The following is a 25,073-nucleotide window of genomic DNA, read 5'->3' as shown; positions in this document are numbered from 1 at the left end:
CCGACCTACCTCAGTATCGGATGTCAATGGCACGCCATTGGTGGAGGGCTCAGCACCAGGGGGAGTAACTGGGGAGTACACTTTCTTTTCCACCGACTTGGAAGGGGAGACAACTGAAGGTACTGCTGAAGAAGCGTTGGGACTGAAAAACAAAAATACAACATTAAGTAAATAAACAAATCCGCCAAATCAATGTTTTTCAAATCCCATTCTACACAGGATTAAGCTGCCACAGTGTCGATTTTTGGTAACTGTACAAACGGCGGCTGGGAGATAGCTCAGTCGGTAGCAATGCTGGCTGAAACCAGTTGACGCTATTTGTGTGGGATCAACCCCTACGTTTGGTGAGGGGTTTATTTCCCGAAGTAAACTTTCTACAGACTCTCTTTGGTGTCTGAACACTCCCTAGTGCATGCATGCGCACAATCAAGATCTGAAGTTGACAGATAACGGACGCTATGGCGTGGGGGCAAGACGTCGGCCTCCTAATCCGAAGGTCGTGAGTTCGAATTCCGGTCGCTGCCGCCTGGTGGGTTAAGAGTGGAGATTTTTCCGATCTCCCAGGTCAACTTATGTGTAGACCTGCTAATGACTTAACCCCCTTTGTGTGTCCACGCAAGCACAAGACCAAGTGCGCACGGAAAAGATCCTGTAATCCATGTCAGAGTTCACGAAAATACCCAGCATGCCTACTCAACGAAAGCGGAGTGAAGCTGACTATGCTCTCAGAGTATAGTGTGGGGAACCCAAATGGGCAAACGAGCTCACACGTAACCAGAAAAATTCTGGAACGCTGAAGAAGAAGAAGTTCACAGCAAAAGTCTCAGGGTTTGGAAAAATGAATACACACATGCAGAAAAAAAGGGGACAAAATGGGTAGCGCCATTTTTACTGTATGGCTGCTCGCTTTCCCTGAAGAGAAAGCAGCCCGAATTTCCATGAGGGTATACCTCACAGGACGATATGATACCAATACCAATGAAGAAGACTCCAGGGCTAATCTGTTGTGATTAACATGCGGATAACATGGAAAGGAACTAAAAGTCACCTTTAACTTACAGGACTGTGACAATATTCTCATTCAGACCAAGATCTTTGTTGTTCTTCAGGCTGGTAAACACACACACACACACACACACACACACACACACACACACACACACACACACACACACACACACACACAGTCTGTCTCACACACACATACACACACACACACACACACACACACACACACACACACACACACACACAGTCTGTCACACACACACACACACACACACACACACACACACACACAGTCTGTCACACACACACACACACAGTCTGACATGCACACACCCACACACACACACACCCATACAAACTCACGGGACTGTGACAAAGTCCTCGTTCAGACTAAGACGTTTGATGTTCTTCAGGCTGGCTAGCTCGCCCGGCTGCTCGCTGGCATTCGTCCGTCGCATAACAGGCGCAGAATTCTGAGCGTTGCGTTGAAATTGTACCGGGGGTTGTTCCATTCTCATCCCCATTCCCCCGCCCCGGTCCACGGCTTTGTATGTGGTTATTGTGGGAGCGTTCTGAAGAGCGCCGTCCTGTCATCAGGATGGGAGAGGAGTGGTTAGGTTGACTTAGGAGTGGAATTTTTCTTCATTATGAGGATAGCATATTTGGGTGCACATACACACACACACACACAAAGTTTGGTTCTGTTGACAAGGCAAAAACAAGTTAGGTTCGGTAGGTTATTTACTTCTTTTTTTTCCTTTTTTTTGGTTTTTTTTGTACACAGGAGCATATGGCTTTTTATTGGTCGCAAATCGTGTAAGCTGTGTCCTCTGGATGTCGGAAAAGAGCAACTTTTCTTGCCAAGCCTGCAAAATCGTGTTTTTTTAATTTATTTTTTTTCAGGGTAAAAATAATGTGAGGGTGGGGAGGAAAAATTAGGTTCAGTTGAGGAATCGGAAAATTGATTTTTTATTTTTTTTTGCCTTACACCGAGTGCATGGATACACTCACAGAGAAACATTGATACATATCTTACACACACAGACCTTCTCTTTCGTTTAACTATGATTATTACATGCACCAACGCTCAGACACAATTTGCTGACCAAACAAACTGCACACATATTATTAAAGCACCGTGAGACACATTGTCTTAAACATTGTGGATGCAATGTGTGGGACTACAATCTGTGATTGTCCCTGCCTGTTCATCTGTCTGTGTGTGTATATGTATGTGTGTGTGTGCGTGCATGCATGCGTGTGTGTGTGCATGCGGGTGTGTGTGTGCGTGCGTGCGTGCATGTGTGTGCATGCATGTATGTGTGTGTGTGTGCGTGTGCGTGCGTGTATGTGTGTGTGTGTACATGCATGCATGTGTGTGCGTGTGTGTGTATGTGCACCATGTGAGCATCAGTTTGATTGCATTTTCATGTGTATGGATGTACTTTTATATTAACTGCACTTACTGCTCTCTTCATGTTAAAAGTAAGCTTGAAAACACTGAGTATGTGTACGCCTTGCAATCAAACCAGCCCAATCAATAAAAATGTGAATATTAAATTCAAGAACACACACAACTGATATACTAGACTAACAGGGAAAAGAAAATGTGAAGAAAGACGTGTCTGCATTCCTAGCAAGCACAGCAATCAGAGAAAGCAACAAAAAAAAAAAAATAAATGATGCACTGTTTTTCAAGGCCAACAAACGAATTCCGGAAATAACTCTGTCAAGTTTGTATGGGTTGTGGGAGAGTTGCTTTTCCTTACTTCTTCTTCTTCTTCTTCTTCTGCGTTCGTGGGCTGAAACTCCCACGTACACTCGTGTTTTTTGCACGAGTGGAATTTTACGTGTATGACCGTTTTTTACCCCGCCATTTAGGCAGCCATACGCCGTTTTCGGAGGAAGCATGCTGGGTATTTTCGTGTTTCTATAACCCACCGAACTCTGACATGGATTACACGATCTTTTTCGTGCGCACTTGGTCTTGTGCTTGCCGTGTACACACGGCGGTGTTCGGACACCGAGGAGAGTCTGCACACAAAGTTGACTCTGAGAAATAAATCTCTCGCCGAACGTGGGGACGAACTCACGCTGACAGCGGCCAACTGAATACAAATCCAGCGCGGTACCGACTGAGCTACATCCCCGCCCTTCCTTACTTCAATTTCCTTGGCAACACTGAGGCAAGCCACACATGAAATTGTAGGTCAATCACTAGCGAACAGCGTGACTACGAAAGTGGCGGCGATTTGTGCCAGTGAAATCATGTAAACAACTGACATTCCAGTGAGGATTTTTTAAACTTTTTTTCTTTCATTTTTATCTATTTTGTTATTTTATTTATCTATTAATTTTAATTTAACTTGCACTGATCTATGCTTTCTGCTCTGTCCGCTCAATATAACGCTCTTTTCGTTTGAAAGTTAGCGCACACTGGAGCCAAGAATTGGCACTGCCGATGTGATCGCGTCCCTCAGTAGTGCACTGAGATCGAGCAACCACAGTGATTGCAAAGTCACGTGTAGCTTGCCTCAATGTTTCCAGGGAAAAGCAACTCTTCCACAACCTTGACCTGACAAGAGTTATTTCTGGAATCCATCCATTACATCTGAAAGTGATTTTCTGAAAAGCTAGCAAAGATAGAACAAGAAGCAAGAAATTTGAAGAAAAAACCTTAATACATTGTATCTGGGCAAAAAGCGGGTGAAAATCAAGGGTAAATCTTCATTCAGAAAGGAAAAATCAATACATGAACATGCACAAATAATTCTATCAACAGAAACTCCCTTCTTTAAAACTTCTTTCATCAAAGCATGCTGATTAATTAATTAACAGCACTGTTTCTTCGTCATTTAACGTTTTTATTCACAGCACACAAAAAACATTATAAACTGATCGTCACAAGGCAAAATATTAATATTATCTGTGTCTGTAATGCTTCCAAAATACTGCCCTTTATCGGTTATAAAACTGGATTATTATTAATAGTCCAATTCCGGAAATAACTCGGTCAGGTTTGCATGGGTAATGTAAAAGAGTGAATACCCTTGCTTTCAGTGGGAAAAAACAATCCACAGGCCTGACTCACTGTCACTTGTAAAGGGGTGTGTCAGAAACATGTGGATTGTTCGTCTCGCTGAAATCAAGCTTCAGGGTTTTACTCTTTCACAACAGGGCGGGGATGTAGCTCAGTCGGTAGCGCGCTGGATTTGTATCCAGTTGGACGCTGTCAGCGTGAGTTCGTCCCCACGTTCGGCGAGAGATTTATTTCTCAGAGTCAACTTTGTGTGCAGACTCTCCTCGGTGTCCGAACACCCCCCGTGTGTACACGCAAGCACAAGACCAAGTGCGCACGAAAAAGATCCTGTAATCCATGTCAGAGTTCGGTGGGTTATAGAAACACGAAAATACCCAGCATGCTTCCTCCGAAAGCGGCGTATGGCTGCCTAAATGGCGGGGTAAAAACGGTCATACACGTAAAAGCCGTGTGAGTTTCAGCCCACGAACAAACAAACAAACAAACAAACAAACAAACAAACAAACAAACAAACTCTTTCACAACTCATACAAACCCGACAGAGTTATTTCCGAACACGGATTGTCTACAGTGGAACCCCCTTTTAAGACCCCCCCTACCCCCCCCCCCCCCCCCCCCCCCCCAATTTAAGAGTCTCCCTCCATTTTAAGACCCTGTTTTCTCAGACTTCCTGTTCATGACCTCTGTAAAATTACCCCCATTTTAAGACTCCCTCCTTTTTAAGACCTGATTTTCCCAGATTTGTAGAGGTCTTAAAAGGGGGGTTCCACTGTATTCACAGCAAACTCAATGTTCACACTTGAAGCAGACGTTACTGTGGCCACAAACGTGAAAACATGACAATTACCTGTTTCTGCACGGCCTTAGAGGTGGTGATTTTGGGATTATTTGTGACGTGCCCATCCTAGTCAAACAACAGAACATGTGACCGTTTAGTGTACTGTGTCAGTGTTAGCTTTCAAAGCAGTCAGCATCCATATTCATTGCTTCCATAAAATAAAATCCTTGTAACTCACTAGAATCTTGCATTCTTGACTGGTATGCAAATAAAAGCCTAAAAAAAGGCACAAATTGACACTAATTAAGACCTTACTTAATTTCTGTATCTGTCAGTATTAGCTTTCAAAGCAGTCAGTATCCATTATTATTCACTGCTCCCATAAAATCAAAACCTTGCTCAGACTGTAACTGAATCCTGCATTTTCGATTGGTATGCATATAAAGTCCACACAAAAAAGAGCCAAAATTGACACCAATGAAGACCTTAATTTCTGCTTTTTTCACTGGTCTTTAAAACACAACAGAAGTAAAACTATAACAATGTCTGCATTTTTTTTAACCATATTTAATCTCTTAAACAACCAGTAGAACTTGATGCAAACTAATAAGACCCTAGTTTCTGGATTTGTTCTTGATAATGCCTAATTAGTCTCTAAAACACAGCTGAAATTTGATACATGTAGAATATTACACAAAAAGAAACTTACTTTCTGTATCTTTCACTGGTAAAATATATATACGAATATATATATATATATATATATCTGATTATATAAAACATGCGAAACAAAAATGCAGAATATTTCTCATTAATCTAACAATGAGCGTTCAAATGAGAAATCTTCACATTTTACAGAATCCACTACCATACATGTTACATGTGTCTTTCTTTGCAAACTGTATGACTTTCAACTAAGTAAAACAACAAGTCCATCTGAATGACTAAATCTTCAGTCAAAGTGACTCAGTCCTGTTCTTATTTTGAAACATTAATTTTCTGTTTGCTCATAATTGTGATGCAAGAAGTTCTATTCAATAAAACAGAATAAAACGTAATACATGTATACCTACAATTCTACAAGGTGAATACATCACTATTAACATAGGATACCCAAATCTGCATGCATACCCAATATTCATGAATTTAAAAGTTGGAAAAAACCAGTAACTGAAATTAACGCTTAATGTGAATAAAATTCAGGACAAGGAATGACGCAAAAAAGCTGTAAAAAGAAAAACTTTGGGTGGGGGAAGAAAAATACAATACACATAAATGATGTAAAAGCTAGCAAGCAAAGAAGAAACGTGAAAGCTACACTAACCCTACCAACACTGAAGACAGCAAAGAGCAATATTCTATTCAGCATACTTTCTTTCTTTCTTTCTTTATTTGGTGTTTAACGTCGTTTTCAACCACGAAGGTTATATCGCGACGAGGGAAAGGGGGGAGATGGGATAGGGGAAAGGGGGGAGATGGAATAGAGCCACTTGTTAAGTGTTTCTTGTTCACAAAAGCACCAACCAAAAAACTGCTCCAGGGGCTTGCAACGTAGTACAATATATGACCTTACTGGGAGAATGCAAGTTTCCAGTACAAAGGACTAAACATTTCTTACATACTGCTTGACTAAAATCTTCACAAACATTGACTATATTCTATACAAGAACCACTTAACAAGGGTAATAAGTGAAGAATTTTATGGGTGAGAAAAAGAAAGTAAAAGGACTTTGGGGAGGCAGAAATAGAGAAGAAACAAGAAAAAGATCCTAATTAGGTTCACGGCATCGAGAGTGATGCGACCTTCTCTCAGAAGTTAGTAGAGAAGGCTCCCCCATCCACCACCCGGGGGACGCGCCTCTACGCCAATTAGGGGACGCGAGGATTCAGCATACGTAGAGAATCTAACCTATACACAATTCAAATAAGCTTGGCCAAAGAATTATTGCAACAAATTTCGAACCCAAATTAAAGCATAAATTGTCGTGTCATTTCATTAAAACTTTATTTGCTAGTAAAGGTCGTTCACTTAACTATCAGGATCACCTTTGGAATAAAATATTTCTTTTACAAGGATCATGTGACCGCCGCTCATATAAGGGTACCCTCAAAATCGACAAAACAAAAACGGACGGGCCGAATGAAAATTAAAAATAAATTGAAAAAATCACAAAAGGCAAAACTTTGCAACTTTTACATACAATAAGAAATTCAAATCAATTATCTCCCCTGAACAGATTGTTTTGCTTAGCGACCATGCATATTTCGTAAGATCTGCTATTCCTACTGCTGCAGGTGTAGATGATTGCAAGAGCGATCAAAAACGGGACTTTTTTCATCATTTAAAAAAAAAATTTTTTATTTCCACAGGTGCATGTGACTTTTTATTTAACGTTAAAGGAGCCAGAAACTTTCCTTGTAAAGTCTGCATAATCGAGTATTGTCTTTTTTTTTTAAATAAATAAAAAAAAGTTGAATGGGTAAAACAAAGTTCTAGGGCTTCAATTGGGAGGATATTTTTTTTATAAATAGAGTTAGTCTGGGATTCAGAAACATTGACTTTTTTCCCCTTGACCTATAATAAATCTAGACTGTGTACAGTGGTAACCTGCCACAAGAGACCCCCCGGACGAGAGGACACCTGTCCATTGTCCCTTTACCTATCATCTTTACCAAATATACCTGTCATGACAGGCCACCTGTAATGTAGGGACACTTTTGTTAGGCCAAGCGTGTCCTTTCATCACAGGTGCCACTGTATATCTTTCTTTATTTGGTGTTTTATGTCGTTTTCAACCACGAAGGTTATATCGCGACGGGGAAGATGGGATAGAGCCACTTGTCAATTGTTTCTTGTTCACAAAAGCACTAATCAAAAATTTGCTCCAGGGGCTTGCAACGTAGTACAACATATGACCTTACTGGGAGAATGCAAGTTTCCAGTACAAAGGACTTAATCATTTCTTACATACTGCTTGACTAAAATCTTTACAAAAATTGACTATATTCTATACAAGAAACACTTAACAAGGGTAAAAGGAGAAACAGACCCCGTTAGTCGCCTCTTTCGACATGCTGGGGAGCATCGGGTAAATTCTTTCTCGTCCCAACCAATATGGGACTCCCCCTAACCCGCGGGGGGTACCACTGTATATAAAGAAATGCTGGATTAAGCTAGCTACAGAGAATTATACCCACTGCAAACACACCTGTGGTGAGATGTTACAAACACACCTGTGGTGAGATGTTACAAACACACCTGTGGTGAGATGTTACAAGCACACCTGTGGTAAGATGTTACAAGCACACCTGTGGTAAGATGTTACAAGCACACCTGTGGTGAGATGTTACAAACACACCTGTGGTGAGATGTTACAAACACACCTGTGGTGAGATGTTACAAACACACCTGTGGTGAGATGTTACAAACACACCTGTGGTGAGATGTTACAAACACACCTGTGGTGAGATGTTACAAACGCACACCTGCCAACCCTTGTCATTCCTCACGTGCAGCAATTGACATTTTTGGGGAATTTTCAGCGTAGCGTGTTTTAGTGTAGCATTGTCTAAAATCATAACGGCCAAAAGAGAGTGTCTGCAGTGCCACTTTTCAGTGCGGACAAGGCTCTACGAGAAAAATTCTGACCGCGTAGCAATTCTAAGCTTGGCGTAACAGCATACGAATACGAATACGAATACGAATACGAATACTTTATTATCTCATACAGAGAAATTTCAGTGTGGTGCACATTAAAAGACAAAACAAATAATAAGACAACAGATAAAAATACCATACGAAGCATACTACACTCGCATAGCAATTTGTCTTAAAACGTACTAGCATCCTACGCTCAAAGTCGGCAGCTGTGCATAAAAGGGAATGAACTAAAAGGAAATGTGACACGACAGCTGTTTCTGTTTTACAAACCTATCGCTATGGTGATGAACTATACCTGCAAGGAGACCAATATGGGTTCCCTGTTCTGGCCGGCTATCCACTCGTCGGCTCGTAACGAGGGAATGGTGCTTGCCGTTGCAGGGAACACATCTTCTTGGAACACGTCAGACTGGAAAGAGAAAAGGTGAACATTTTACAGTGGAACCCCCCTTTAAAGACTCCCGCCATCGCCCCTTTACTCCCCACCCCCCTCCACCCCCCTCCCCCCCCCCCCCTCCCTGTCCCCCACCCATCCCCACCAGCCAAAAACCTCCACCCCAACCTACCCCCACCCTCCGCGTCTGCCTGTCGTTCTTTCCATGGTTCAGTCTCAGCATCTGTCTGCTTTTCTTGTCATTAAATTACTCCTTTCTGGAAAAAACCCACCATGTTTATGTGCTGACGGGCTAGTTTTATGACTATACTGTCAGTCATTCACCCCCAATAAGTTCAATCACTAAGTCTTCTTCTTCAGTGTTCGTTGGCTGCGTCTCTGATGTGCACTTGTGTTCTGCACAAGTGAGCTTTTACAGGTAACGACTGTTCCCATCCCCACCCCCCCCCCCCACCCCCCCAGCCCCTGCCACTTAGGCAGTCATACTCTGTTTTCGGAGGAATAATGAATACCAAAACTGAAAACGTAACATACCTTGCGTGGCACTATCATAGAAATAGGCTCCACCAGGTTTTTAGCCGCATGCAGTTTGTAGAACCGAGTGATTTCACATTTCCGCACGTCGCAGCCTCTCTTTGGCATCACACCTGCAGCCAGCCAATCAGATTTGACATGAAAATCATATCATTAGTACACTGTACATTAATCCCACTTTTAACCAATACACTAGTTGTCGTGACATATGTCGCTTTATGATATTGTGTAAGCTGGACATTGCGTCTCAGTACAGCACAGTGAGTCTGTTTGGTTCCATTTTTACAGGTTTTGGACCCCTCATGCACCAACAGTCTTCTTCTTCTTCTTCTGCGTTCGTGGGCTGAAACTTCCATGTACACTCGTGTTTTCGCACGAGTGGAATTTTACGTGTATGACAGTCTTTACCCCGCCATTGAGGCAGCCATACGCCGCTTTCGGAGGAAGCATGCTGGGTATTTTCGTGTTTCTATAACCCACCGAACTCTGACATGGATTACAGGATCTTTTCCGTGCGCACTTGGTCTTGTGCTTGCGTGTGTACACAAAGGGGGATGTTGTTGGTTGGTTTGTTTGCTTGACGCCCAGCCGACCACGAAGGGCCATATCAGAGCGGTGCTGCTTTGACATATAACGTGCGCCACACACAAGACAGAAGTCGCGGCACAGGCTTCATGTCTCACCCAGTCACATTATTCTGACACCGGACCAACCAGTCCTAGCACTAACCCCATAATGCCAGACGCCAGGCGGAGCAGCCACTAGATTGCCAATTTCAAAGTCTTAGGTATGACCCGGCCGGGGTTCGAACCCACGACCTCCCGATCATGGGGCGGACGCCTTACCACTAGGCCAACCGTGCCGGTTCGAAGGGGGATAAGCCACAAGCAGGTCTGCACATAAGTTGACCTGGGAGATCGGAAAAATCTCCACACTTAACCCACCGGGCGGCCGCGGCCGGGATTCGAACCCTCGACCTTCCAATTAAGAGGCCGACGTCTTACCACCCCGCCACAGCGCCCGTCCACCAACAGTCTAATACACAATTGAACAAGAAGGGCAAAGCCCATACGACTCACATGCTTTACACATTTTTCTTACCAAAATACATGTGACCTTGACCCAAGGTCAAGGTCATCCAAGGTCATGCAACACAAAGCTGTTAATTCAAGACATAGGAAGTACAATGGTGCTTATTGGCTCTTTCTACCATGAGATATGGTCACTTTTAGTGGTTCACTACCTTATTTTGGTCACATTTCATAAGGGTCAAAGTGACCTTGACCTTGATCATATGTGACCAAATGTGTCTCATGATGAAAGCATAACATGTGCCCCACATCATTTTTAAGTTTGAAACAGTTATCTTCCATAGTTCAGGGTCAAGGTCACTTCAAAATATGTATACAATCCAACTTTGAAGAGCTCCTGTGACCTTGACCTTGAAGCAAGGTAAACCAAACTGGTATCAAAAGATGGGGCTTACTTTGCCCTATACATCATATATAGGTGAGGTATTGAATCTCAAAAACTTCAGAGAAAATGGGAAAAATGTGAAAAATAGCTGTTTTTTAGGCAACATTTATGGCCCCTGCGACCTTGACCTTGAAGCAAGGTCAAGATGCTATGTATGTTTTTTGGGGCCTTGTCATCATACACCATCTTGCCAAATTTGGTACTGATAGACTGAATAGTGTCCAAGAAATATCCAACGTTAAAGTTTTCCGGACGTCCGGACGTCCGGACGTCCGGACGGACGGACGGACGACTCGGGTGAGTACATAGACTCACTTTTGCTTCGCATGTGAGTCAAAAAATAACCTTTTTCTTTCTTTTTCTTTCTAAAAGAACCAGAAGTTTCAGATCCCCCAACAAATGGGAAAGCCGAGACTAATAATGGTGGCCCCCATGTGCCAAGTCCAAAACCCTACTGTAAATCGTGAATAAATTACCAAACCAAAGTAACAAACACATGAAGAAACTGTGTAACAATAAAACAACTTACCCAGGCCTCTCTGCGGTGAGGACGCCTGGTACGTGTTGAGGAAGTACAAGCTGGAGTCGCTGTCCGACACCTCGTAGTAACGGATGTTGCCGTCACCCTGTAGCAAAATCAAAACACTTTTCGATAAACAAAGGGAAGTAAGCGCTGGCATTCACAAGATGGAATAATTTCATACTTTGCAAGAAGCAAGCATATGTGGGCAAAACACCAGAACCTAGTTTGATTTTTTTTTTTCATTTTAATTTTAATTACTTTATTGCCTTAATTTTATGCGTTAACACTTATTACAGTGATTATTCTTTCAAAGAGGGGCATATAGATATCTTTTGCTTTTACTCCAGTCCATTAACTTACCTTGCCAGCAAGGAAGACAACTCTTGTGTCATAGTCAAAGTAAGGAAGGATAACTCCACAAGAGGAGTCCAAGTCCACAGTGTGTAGCGATGTCTTGGACTGTCTCTGTCAACACAGGGGGGACAACTCTCAATAACGTCTCCACAAATTTAACATTACATTCATCAAGATCAATATCATTCATTTTGCTAAACTACTAAAGTGATGTAGATCATGCATTCTAAGAATACTTCACATATTTGGAAACATGCAATCAATCAATCAATCGTCATAGAGAATTTAGCCCTCTGCTCACTATCTGAACCATCAAAGGCAGGTCCATTGTGATAGCTGGGTGGCCTTGTTTACAGACATGGACCTTCTTCCCCCGGGGTCAATGACCCAGTTTTAGCTATGAGAAGTGGTTCCCCTTTCAAATCTGAGAGAGGAAACTTGCCCTGCACCGGGGTCAATGACTGAGTTTTATCTATGATCTATGAGAGGGTCAGTCTCCTTTCATGTCTGAGAAGAAACACTGGTGTGCCGTGTGCGGTTTGTTTGTTTGCTCGTTCATGGGCTGAAACTCCCACGGCTTTTACGTGCATGACCGTTTTTACCCCGCCATTTAGGCAGCCATACGCCGCTTTCAGAGGAAGCATGCTGGGTATTTTCGTGTTTCTATAACCCACCGAACTCTGACATGGATTACAGGATCTTTTTCGTGCGCACTTGGTCTTGTGCTTGCGTGTACACACGGGGGAGTTCGGACACCGAGGAGAGTCTGCACACAAAGTTGACGCTGAGAAATAAATCTCTCGCTGAACGTGGGGACGAACTCACGCTCACAGCGGCCAACTGGATACAAATCCAGCGCGCTACCGACTGAGCTACATCCCCGCCCGCCGTGTGCGGTGAGATCAAAGGCAGGACCGCAGGGGTCAAGATTCAGAAAAAAGTTGCGCCTTAGAGTCCGTAAAATACGGTACTAGTTTATGAAAACATCGCAGCTATAGTCGCAATTTTCATGCAAGCTCTTGAACAAGCACTCTTGAGTTCCTACAATCTTGCTGTGACTAGGTTGCAGCAAGCGGCGATAGATAGCAAATTAACTGTTCAGCTGCTGCTTCCATTTTGTGGCAATCTCCCAAGCAAAGACTAGCGTTACTGCGATCTTGCTGCGACTAGGTCGCGGCTAAGACACGTTGTCCATCACCTATACAGCTGTTGCTGCGATCTTGCCATGACCTATAGTCACCGCAACCAGCCATGCTCTCCCCAACATCACTGATAGCAGCGACCTGTGACTTGCTGCCGTACACATGATCTGTTTGGCGAACTCGCTGCAATTTTTCTTTTCTGTAAGGGTAGGTCAAAAAAACAAAAAGCAAATCTTCAGTGGTAACTGTGACAAGAAGACCTCTCTAATTTTAAATGTTTAAAATTGTTTTGACTCGGGAACATAAGCATTTTATCCCTTTTGAAGTTGATGACTTACGAGGTCCCACAAGGCGAGTTGTCGTTCGCTCATCTGTGAGAATCCTGTGGTGACCATCTTGTTGTTGTCCACGAACACCACCTTGGATGCCTTGGGTCCCTTGTGGCACTGAGCTTCCTGCAAACACAACAACTTTCACTCTTACTTCTTCGTTCATGGGCTAAAACTCCCACGTTCACTCATGTTTTTAGCACGAGTAGATTTTTATGTGTATGACCGTTTTTTACCCCACCATTGGAACAGGCAACCATATGCCAATTTCAGGGAAAGCATGCTGGGTATTTTTGTGTTTCTATTACCCACCGAACTCTGACGTGGATTACAGGATCTTTTCCATGCGCACTTGGTCTTGTGCTTGCGTGTACACACAAATGGGAGATAAAGCACTAGCAGGTCTGCACATAAGTTGACCTGGGAGACAAGAAAAATCTTCAGTCGCAGCCAGGATTCGAACGCTCACACTGCCCCTTTAACCCCTTTAATAAAGGCCTGCGTCTTATCCACTAGGCCAGTGTGGCCATCATCTAGGTGGCGATATTGGGTGCTCTGGGAGGCGTTGGGTTAAAGGTCAACCTTACTCACGCAAGCAACGGCGCACGTCCTGGGGTCGATGGTGCGCAGTTTCTTGTCCTTGCTGGTGGTGGCGAACAGGCTGCCGTCCCTGTTCCACGATATGGAGAAGATGGTGTCTCTGTGGCAGTCCACGATGTTCACTGGCTCCGCCTGTTCCACGTTCCACACGATGCACTGTGAACACACAGAACACTTGGTGAACATATTGTGAACGCATAGAGAACACACATTCAAAACGATTCCCATGAAGAGAATATGATGTCCACGATGTTCACTGGCTCCGCTTGCTCCACGTTCCACATGATGCACTGTGGACAAAGGCAGGATAAATGGTGAACACACTCATCAAGCATCGCTGGAAGACAGCATTCAAAGAAAGAAACGGAGGCTACAAGCCAGACCAAGACCCCATCCACCGCCTCAGCCGTGCAGAGCAGACTGCCATCTTCCGGCTGCGTACAGGGCACTGCGGCTTTAAAGCGCACCTGAAAAGGATCGGCGTAGCAGAGTCGGCATTGTGCGATTGTGGGGCGGCCGACCAGACAGTAGAACATGTATTGAATACATGCACAAACTTCACTCTGCTGCGGAACCAGATCTGGCCAGAAGGAGCTACACTGGAGACCAAGCTCTGGGGAACGTCAGAAGACCTGAAAGCGACGTTCCAGTTCACGACAGCAGCGGAACTACGACCCTAGACACAACCGTCGAACGCAGAAGAAGAAGAAGGTGAACACACATAGAGAACACATTCCTACATAGATAATATGGTGTCTCTGTTGCAGTCAACGAGGTTCACCAGTTCTGTTTGTTCCCTGTTCCACACAATGTACTGTATACTGTATACACAAACAGAACACTCGTTGAACACACTGTGAATATAGGCAGAATAAAGTGCTAACACACTTTCTTTCTTTTCTTTATTTGGTGTTTAACGTCGTTTTCAACCACGAAGGTTATATTGCGACGATGCTAACACACATACAGAACACAGCCTATACAGAGAGAATAATATGGCGTCTCGGTGACAGTAAATGATCTTTACTGGCTCCGCTTCTTCCACGTTGCACACAATGCACTGTATACACAAACAGAACACTTGTTTAACACACTGTGAACATAGGCAGAATAAATTGTTAACACACATACAGAACACAGCCTATACAGAGAGAATATGGCGTCTCGGTGACAGTAAATGATCTTTACTGGCTCCGCTTCTTCCACGTTCCACACGATGCACTGGCTGTGAACACATATATCAGCCTGTGAACACATGGTGAACATGTACAGAACACATGCCTACAGAGAGAAAATTGTGTCTATGTGGCAGTCGACGATGTTCACAGGCTCTGCTTGTTCCCTGTTGCACACGATGCACTGTGAACAGAAACAAAACACTTGTTTAACACACTGTGAACATAGGCAGAATAAATTGTCAACACACATACAGAACACAGCCTATACAGAGAGAATATGGTGTCTCGGTGACAAGTAAATGATCTTCACTGGCTCCGCTTCTTCCACATTCCACACAATGCTTTCTTTCTTTATTTGGTGTTTAACGTCGTTTTCAACCGTTCAAGGTTATATCGCGACGGGGAAAGGGGGAGATGGGATAGAGCCACTTGTTAATTGTTTCTTGTTCACAAAAGCACTAATAAAAAAATTGCTCCAGGGGCTTGCAACGTAGTACAATATATGACCTTACTGGGAGAATGCAAGTTTCCAGTACAAAGGACTCTACACAATGCACTGGCTGTGAACACATAACAGCCTGTGAACACATGGTGAACATGAGTCAATCTACAGAGAGAATATGGTGTCTCTGTGGCAGTCTACGATGTTCACTGGCTCTGCTTGCTCCACGTTTCACACGGTGCACTGTGAACACAAATAACAGCCTGTGAACACACGGTGAACACATGGTGAACACATGCCTACAGAAAGAATATGGTGTCTCTGTGGCAGTCCACGATGTTCACTGGCTCCGCCTGTTCCACGTTCAGAACACTCGTTGAACACACTGTGAATATAGGCAGAATAAATTGTGAACACACATACAGAACACAGCCTATACAGAGAGAGCACAGTATCTTTGTGACAGTTGAGGGCAGGTATGCATGAAATGTGACGTCAAAGGACAGACCTTGATGTTCAATTTATAACCCTTTGTACTTTAAAGGTCCTTGTCTACATTTTTATACCGAAATCGCCATTTGACCATTAAAATGCAGAGTCTATCATCTACAAATATCAACAATACACCCCCTTTCGATCAGGAAAGACGAAGCCAGTGTAGCCGTTTGAAAATTCATTGTAGTATTCCAGCATAGTACTCATAGTAGGATATCCTTATTTGGAAAATGCCAAGCGCAAAACTCCACTCAAATCCCGTGCATTTCGTGCGTTTAAAAAAAAGCGTGGACAGCGCTCCGGTGTCAAACTGTTGCTGCACTTGTTTGGGCGTGGCTATAAGCATAGTGACATGAATTTGATTGGTCAGTATTTTTAGGCAAAGCACATGTTCTCAGCAAACAAAAAACACAATATTGGAAGCGCGAGTCACGCTACCCAAAAATAAAAATTTTTTTACATATATTTTTTTTTCTATAACTTTTTTCCCCATGGTTCATTCATCATCTGACATAACTTTTTAGCGAAATCTAACCCTAAGATTATTGAAAAAAAGCAAAAATGTAGACGACCACCTTTAAGTAGAACACATATATCCCAAAAACAGTGGAGGGGGAATCAAAGGACCTCAACCACTCCTGGGCGACCCTGGAAAGGCTTGCAAGAGACATACAAAAGTGGAGGTCCTTTGTCGCTGCCCTACACGCCACCAGGCGTGAAAGGCAGTAAGTAAGTAAGTATATATCCCAAAAGGGGAATGGTCTTAAGAAGCGGGTTGCACTGTACCCACCTTGTAGTCATAGCCGGCGGAGAGGAGGATGTTCTCGGCGGTGGGGTGCCACTCCAGGTAGCCCACCCTCCTGCTGTGGCCGTGCAGGTCCACCCACCACTCCGTCAGCGGCATGACCAGCCCGTCCTTGGGGATCTGCCACAGCTTCACCTGCACAGGTAGGGCATGGTTTGATGAGAGCTGAAGGTAAACTAATGAGTAAACTATATCCTGAAGAGCTTACCGTACTTTTGGGACTATAACGTGCAACTTGTTTGCTCATCTTGCGCCCTATTGAATGGTACATATCACCTTGTGTATGGCTAAAGAAGAGTACAGATGTACCACCATTGCTATACAAAGTCAAAGAAACACTCCCTTTCTAGTTCTTCTTCTGCGTTCGTGGGCTGAAACTCCCACGTACACTCGTGTTTTTTGCACAAGTGGAATTTTACGTGTATGATCGTTTTTTACCCCGCCATTTAGGCAGCCATACGCTGCTTTCGGAGGAAGCATGCTGGGTATTTTCGTGTTTCTATAACCCACCGAACTCTGACATGGATTACAGGATCTTTTTCGTGCGCACTTGGTCTTGTGCTTGCGTGTACACACGGGGGGTGTTCGGACACCGAGGAGAGTCTGCACACAAAGTTGACTCTGAGAAATAAATCTCTCGCCGAACGTGGGGACGAACTCACGCTGACAGCGGCCAACTGGATACAAATCCAGCGCGCTACCGACTGAGCTACATCCCCGCCCCTCCCTTTCTAGTGATATGCATGTTTCTGCTTCTATGACCTGGACAAAGTTTCCTGGGAGACATCAAAGGTGTCCCTCTAAAACTCAGGTCATTGACCCGGGGTCAGAAGGTCAGTGTCTGTCACATTAGGCAGGCAGCTGGTCTCAGCTGAAAATAGGGCAATTGACCTGAAGTCACAAGGTCAAACTGAGCTCTGAGAATGCAGACATGCCCCTTTGATATCACTGCATGTTTGGGAGAAAAGGTATTTCCACTCTGTTCACTTCCTTTGACTCACGGCTAATACACCCGAACCGTCTAGTGTGTGGAATTATTTTCATTTTAAACTTAAAAGTGGGGGTTGCGCCTTTCACAACGATCAAAGCGCCTTAAAGTTAAAACAACATGGTAAACAGCAGACCAGAAAATAGACTAGGCCAAAAAAAAAAAATAGGTGTGGTTAACCCCTTCACTGCCCAGCACGTACTAGGTACGTGGTCATGTTTGGTTTGTCATACGCCCATACACGTACTAGGTACGTGGCATTTACATCAGCACTTTTCATGACATTTGTGAAAACTAAATGGGAGGTAACCACTGTCCAACTTCTTGTAGGGGTTTTAAACATAGTTCTTTCCCATTGACCGTTCAGATAAGTTAGTACCACGTGGTACAAACATTTTTGGAAGTTTTTTCTGATCTATAAGATTCAAAATGGCGGCCGAAAGTCGGACCTCAACTCGTAGACCTGTTTTCAAATGATACAGTGTTCTGGAAGCTCTACAAGAAGTGATTTATGGATTACCACACAGAAGAATACTGTTATGGGCTGTAATGTGAGTACCTGATGTTTGACACCAGTTTTAGCTGTGTTTTCTGCGGTTTTACATGCTGCAGTGTGTGTGTGTGAAAGTTTGGAAGCTGTAATTTTTGACAAAAATGGTCATTATATCGATTTTTACTATAACAATCACAAACAAAGTCCAATGATCATGTTATCACATATTATTACCAATTCAGTGTCCCATATGGCTTTTTGACCAATCAGGACGGATTCTAGGTGACCTGTTAAATGTTATAATGTTCAGGTAGGGACCCTTTTTGTATGTATCAAGCTAAAAATTGACAAAACAAAGTAAAAATGTAAATCAACAATATCAGCGTGATTTATTCTACAGAATGACCCTTCAAATGCTGTTAGATAATACTCTCTTTATCTAAAAAATACCGATAAGCGAGTTTTGTCGGTGGGTGCTTTACGGAACAGCAAGGTACCGCCCATCCTCTGAGTGTGAAATGCCGACCCGCTCACTTGAAATTTAAATTACCTAAGTTCGGAAAATCAAGTGAAATTGCGTCACGCGCGTTACGTCAAATGTATCTTTACATCATTTCCCATCCGTCTTGAGTCAGTTCTAAATCTGTCGCTCTCTATTCAACAAGAAAAAGCGAAGCAACCGAAACGCATGTTGAACATGGTTTATCTTGTGAGATTGTTGTGTGTCAAACGCATTTGATCTGTGAATATTCATCACGTCAGGAGTATTACTCTGATTGGCTGACCCAGGTCACGAGAATTCTTTGACTGACAGGCATAATCAGCTAGGAGCGCTCAAGATCCCATTGCGGCTGTTCTGTCTAATTCGCGGGGTCGCTTCGAAATTTGTTTTGGTCGAATTCAACGGTAAAAAAACCGTTATTTCTAATATGCGGACTGTTAGCAAACAACAGTCATGTCTCACAAACGATATCAGCATTCGCCTAAAAGGCTCATGCTTGATATCTTTTTTCTCGACATGCCCTGTTATCATTTGCTAACAGTCAGCATATTAGAAATAACTCAAAATAGCCAAGGGTGTAAACAAACCACATGCCAAAGATCTAAGAGATATCTCAATAAATGATTGAGCAGTGAACAGATTAGTGAACCTACCGAAGAAAGCGAAATTTGCCCTGGCGCACAGCAATACCAAAATGCTGTTATACTGTGGCAGTAAGGTAACATAGCCAAAAAAAATAGGGTAGGAAGGTAGGCAATCACTTTTTTTTTAAACTTTTTTTTTTAATGTGTACAAATTATTTAATTAAACCTACTTGACAGGGAAATAAGTGTGCGACTCGAGCGCTTTCGCTTTCATTGCGTTTTCTGCACTCGGTTTTTTTCTTCTTTTTTTCTTCTTTCTTTTTTTTTGACAAATGTAATAAAAAGTTATGGGGTCGGCCCCTAAAAATAGGTTAGGTCGGGTTACCGTAACCACACCTATTTTCTTTTTAGGCCCTAGTGTCTGAATCTGCCCCAACTTCACCTGTACAGGTGTGAGAAGGTTCCATAGTGTACTGATTGATTGAAGAGCAGATCAGTTGAATGTAAATCAATGAGTAAACTATATCCGGAAAAGCTTAGATGAAGACTGCCTCCCGTCATTGACAGACCTATTCACCCCAAAAACTTGAGAAGAGTAATGATCAAGTAAATAGGTAGTAATCTGATGACCAAATTTGTTTGTTTGTTTGCTTAACGCCCAGCCGACCACGAAGGGCCATATCAGGGCGGTGCTGCTTTGACATATAACGTGCGCCACACACAAGACAGAAGTCGCAGCACAGGCTTCATGTCTCACCCAGTCACATTATTCTGACACCGGACCAACCAGTCCTAGCACTAACCCCATAATGCCAGTCGCCAGGCGGAGCAGCCACTAGATTGCCAATTTTAAAGTCTTAGGTATGACCTGGCCGGGGTTCGAACCCACGACCTCCCGATCACGGGGCGGACGCCTTACCACTAGACCAACCATGCCGGTATCTGATGACCAAAGAGTAACCCAGGAGTTACAAATGCCAATTAACATTAGCACCATAAACTTAAGTTGCAGCACATTTGAAAATAGTAATGCAGACTCAAATGGAGTATTTTTTCCCAAAACTCTACAAAACATATATATGTCGTGCCGAATTCACGTAATTGCCGATTACGCGTAATGGGCAATATTTTTGCCCATTTCGCGTAATCGGCAAAACGCTGCCCAATACGTGAAATCGGCAGCGTTTTGCCGAAATCGCGTACACGCCTCTAAAACTTGCCTATTTCGCGAATTCGGCAGCCGATTACGCGGAATGGGCAGCCGATTACGCGTAGTGGGCAAGTTGCCCATTACGCGAAATCGGCAATAGCAAGTTAAGTGTGTGTGTGTGTGTGTGTGTGAGTGTGTGTGTGCGTGTGTGTGTGTGTGTGTGTGTGTGTGTGTGTGTGTGTGTGTGTGTGTGTGTGTGTGTGTGGTCGATCTCTCTCTCTCTCTCTCTCTCTCTCTCTCTCTCTCTCTCTCTCTCTCTCTCTCTCTCTCTCTCTCTCTCACTCTCTCCCATTGTGCGGCTGCGTGTATGTTTAGGACGATTGGCAAAAAGAAAAAAGATATAAACGAATGGTTTGACAAAGATTGTCTGCGCTAGACAGCCGTCGTAAAACGGTTCCTGAAACGAGCTCAGAGAGCTAACAAGCAAAAGTATGAGGTATGCAGGGAAGAATATGTACAGGAATGCAAAGAGTACAAGGAATTGTTGTATAGAAAGAAACTTGATTTTGATTTAGAAAGACTTGCCAAGTTGAAAAATTCCATAAAAGACCCAAAAGTGTTTTGGCAAACTATTCGGTCATTGAACGCAAAGAAAGCAATCTTCCATGGCATCTCAAGTGAACAGTGGTACGAACATTTTGATGAGGTTTTTAACACCGTTGATTTTGTGTCTGGAGTTGAAAAGGATACCGGTGAAGTTGTGGAGGAAGTAGTTGATGAATTATTTAGCGAAAACATTTCAAAGCAAGAAGTGATTGACAGTATCCGTAATTTAAAAGTAGGAAAGAGTGCTGGGCTAGATGTGATTGTGAGCCAAATGTTGAAGCATGCCAATGAAACAGTATTGGACTTTCTTGTTGATCTGTTCAACATGTTGTTTGACACGGGAACATTTCCTGAAGAGTGGTCAAGATCAATTATCATACCAATTCATAAGAAAGGAGACGTGGATGTACCGGATAATTACCGTGGCATAGCCTTGACCAGTGTTGTAAGCAAGGTTTATACACACATTCTCAACAAGAGATTGACGAAGTGGGCTGAGAAAGAGGAAAAAATAATTGAAGAACAAGCCGGCTTCAGGTCAAGTTACAGTACTGTTGATCATATTTTTTTTGTTATATGGCATTGTTCAGAAGCATTTATTAAAGAATACTAAACTGTACATAGCTTTTGTAGATTTTAAGAAGGCATTTGACTCTGTGAACAGGAATGCATTATGGGAGGTTTTGAGGAAAAGTGGTGTAAACGGGAAAATGTATAAGGCCCTAACAGCAGTTTACACATCAGTGAAAGCATGTGTGCGTGGCCGATGTAATTATTCTGATTATTTTGAATGCCCAAGAGGGGTGAAACAAGGATGTTTATTGAGCCCTTTGATGTTCTCCTTCTTTATTAATGAACTGGCAACAGAAGTGTCCTGTAAGGGAAGACATGGTATACAGTTGATACCTGGTGCGACGGAGATATTCTTGCTACTTTTCGCTGACGATGTTGTTTTGATGTCTAATTCTGTCATGAGTTTACAAAACCAACTGAACAATTTAAAAAAAGAAGCAGATCGCCTGTGCTTATCAGTTAACTTGGATAAAACTGATGTAATGGTGTTCCGTATGGGAGGCCACCTTGCAGCTCACGAGAAATGGTCCTATGGTGGCGAGGCAGTCCGAGTAACCAACTCGTACAAATACCTCGGCATGTTGTTTACTACAAAACTGAGTGTAAATGTTGCTTTGAGTGAGATGTCCAGAAAGGGAAAGAAAGCAGTCATTGAGACACAGTCACTGCCACCCAAAAAACAGCAAATGTACAAACAAATGTTTCGAAAATAAATGTTTGCCTCGTTTGCATCACTAGTATACTGGGTGTGTGTGTGTGTTTGCGAGTGTGTGTGCGTGCGTGCTAAAAAGTATATTATCACAGTCATGGACAGTATTGACGACAACACACACACACACACACACACACACACACACACTCACACACACACAGACCCACACACACACACACACACACACACACACACACACACACACACACACACAAACAAACAAACATACACACTAAACTCAGTATTGCCGATTTCGCGTAATGGGCAACTTGCCTATTACGCGTAATCGGCTGCCGATTTCGCGTAATCGGCTGCTGAATTCGCGAAATAGGCAAGATTTAGAGGCCTTTACGCGATTTCGGCAAAACGCTGCCGATTTCACGTATTGGGCAGCGTTTTGCTGATTACGCGAAATGGGCAAAAATGTTGCCCATTACGCGTAATCGGCAATTACGTGAATTTGGCACGACATATATATACAGTAGTACACTGTACAAAATTACTTCAAAATAGTAAGGGTAAACTGATCTGCGTCAAAGTTAATGACTGTGATGACTGAGAGACAATATCTTTTGTCCCAACCCATTTTGCCGCCATTGCAAATACGGAAATTCGACCAAAAGGAAAAACTTAAAGGCCCAAACACATGGGTAGCGGGACCCTTGGAGTGGCTAGCATTTTTCACTGGGAGGAAGCTACTCAGATTTCCTGCAATGAGATATATAATAGAGTGATGAAAATGAAAGCGAACAAAAATTTAGCCAAGAAATGTTGACGTGTTTATTACCGTGGAGTCTTCGGAAGCGGAGGCGATGAAATCGTCGTTGAAAGGGTTCCACTTGATGTCGAGCACAGCGCCGGCATGGCCCGACACCTTGGGTGCTGTAATGTCCACACGCCCCGTCTGAAACAACGTGCACCAGTAAGTTTATAATCATATGTGTTGGTGTGTGTGTGAGGGGGGGGGGGGAGGGGGGTGTGTGTGCTATGATGTCCACATGCCCCGTCTGAAACAACGTACACCGGTAAGTTTATTACCACCATGCGTGTGTGTGTGTGTGTGTGTGTGTGTGTGGGGGGGGGGGGGTTGCTGTGATGACCACACGCCCCGTCTGAAACAACATGCACCAGCAATAAGTTTATAACCAGCATGTGTGGGTGTGTAGGGGGTGTGTGTGCTGTGATGTCCACACGCCCTGTCTGAAACAACGTGCACCAGCATTAAGCTTATAACCAGCGTGTGTGTGTGTGGGGGGGGGGAGGGAGGGGGAGAAGGCCGCTGTGGTGTCCACACACCCAGCCTGAAACAATGTACACCACCATGTGTGTGTGTGGATGCATGCGTGCCTGTGTAGCAAACTCACCCATAAACATTAATCAACAACAAGCTGACTTAAGCACATGACGTTCAGATGAAGTCAATCATGTCTGCACCACTAGACATTTAAAACAAAAACAGTTGAGTGTGCAGACAAGTCTCAGTCTGGGTCTCCTTCACACTGCTCTGTTCTGTTAACATTACAGTGGTTACCTGTGAGTCTTCGTGATTATGTTAGAGAGGGAGTAGGGGGAGGGAGGGAGAGAGAGAGAGAGAGAGAGAGAGAGAGAGAGAGAGAGAGAGAGAGAGAGAGACAGAAAGAGACAGAGAGAGAGAGAGAGAGAGAGAGAGAGAGAGAGAGAGAGAGAGAGAGAGAGTGAGAGAGCAAGAGAGAGCGAGATATCAGAGTGAGTAGTATATTACACTTACGGGACAAGCCCAAAGTGTCCTTACAGTGCAGGTGGCCTTTCATGACAGGTTTAAAGACAATAGACAAATTAAGGGACAACCAAAGGTGTCCTCTAAAGGGAGGTGTCCACTCATAGGAAGAGCTAATACATCACAGGACCATTTACCACTGCAATACATACATTTTCTCAAAAGACACACATCCACAGATTCAAACCACTCACCCTCTCCACCGGCAGGACGACGAAAGCTCCACCCCCTGCGCTCTCTGTGACCACCGCCAGGCTTTTGGGGTTGACGGCACAGAAACTCGAGTCGTGAGCATTGCGAGTGATGCGCACATTCTCATAGCAGTGCTCCTTGCGACAGGGGCTGCCGAACACATGGCGAAACTTGGACGACCGGATCTTAAACGCCATCTGGTGGAAACACAGAGAAGAACACAAACAACAAACGAGCGAAAACTGATGGGTTTGGGTGTCTGCAGTGTCACACCTTAATTAGGCTGCTCCCTTGACTCTTTTTGTTTTAAACGTAAAATCATTAATTTTTTTTTAGTGGCATGTAAAATCTAATTGATTGGTGCACAAAATTTTGACTTGTTACAAGAACTTCCAACATTTTCTGAAAAGATTGTCATTAGCTGAGAAAACAAACAACAGATCAAATGAACAAACAAACAAACAAACAACAACACCAAAACACAACTCAATCAAACAAAACCTGATCAGGTTGTTCAAATGTCTCTCAAAGTGACTGAAAACGGGCATTTAAAAAAATATACATAACAGTATACTCACAAATTATTGCATTGCTTAAACAATTCTGCTGTTTCATTCTTCTGCTAAAGTCTTTAGGATAAGAATACCATTATGTTATATTGATACTTCAACATTAGTGATGAACATCATGCATGCACATTTATGTTTTATTTATCAATTTATTTATTTTATTTTATTTAATCTTCTGTAATTTTTCCT

At 43.3% G+C, this 25,073-nt stretch overlaps 1 protein-coding gene across 1 annotated transcript in view; it reads right to left on the bottom strand.

The window, feature by feature from the left end:
• Positions 1-24,510, bottom strand: part of LOC138949699 (coronin-2B-like) — a gene marked incomplete at its 5' end in the record, with an annotated part of 40,605 nt that extends 16,095 nt beyond the window's left edge. The window contains 12 exon segments of the mRNA XM_070321484.1: positions 10-142; positions 1,372-1,595; positions 4,896-4,952; positions 8,783-8,896; positions 9,416-9,528; positions 11,421-11,517; positions 11,775-11,879; positions 13,249-13,365; positions 13,831-13,995; positions 16,745-16,894; positions 23,155-23,271; positions 24,318-24,510. Coding sequence (XP_070177585.1) covers positions 10-142; positions 1,372-1,595; positions 4,896-4,952; positions 8,783-8,896; positions 9,416-9,528; positions 11,421-11,517; positions 11,775-11,879; positions 13,249-13,365; positions 13,831-13,995; positions 16,745-16,894; positions 23,155-23,271; positions 24,318-24,510 — 1,585 coding nt within the window.
• Between the last annotated feature and the right edge of the window lie 563 nt (positions 24,511-25,073).

The sequence above is a fragment of the Littorina saxatilis genome, linkage group LG16 (assembly GCF_037325665.1).
Source record: "Littorina saxatilis isolate snail1 linkage group LG16, US_GU_Lsax_2.0, whole genome shotgun sequence".
NCBI classification, from domain to species: Eukaryota; Metazoa; Mollusca; class Gastropoda; order Littorinimorpha; family Littorinidae; genus Littorina; species Littorina saxatilis.
Note: the sequence above shows the minus strand (reverse complement) of the source record. Positions and strands in the feature narration are given on the sequence as shown.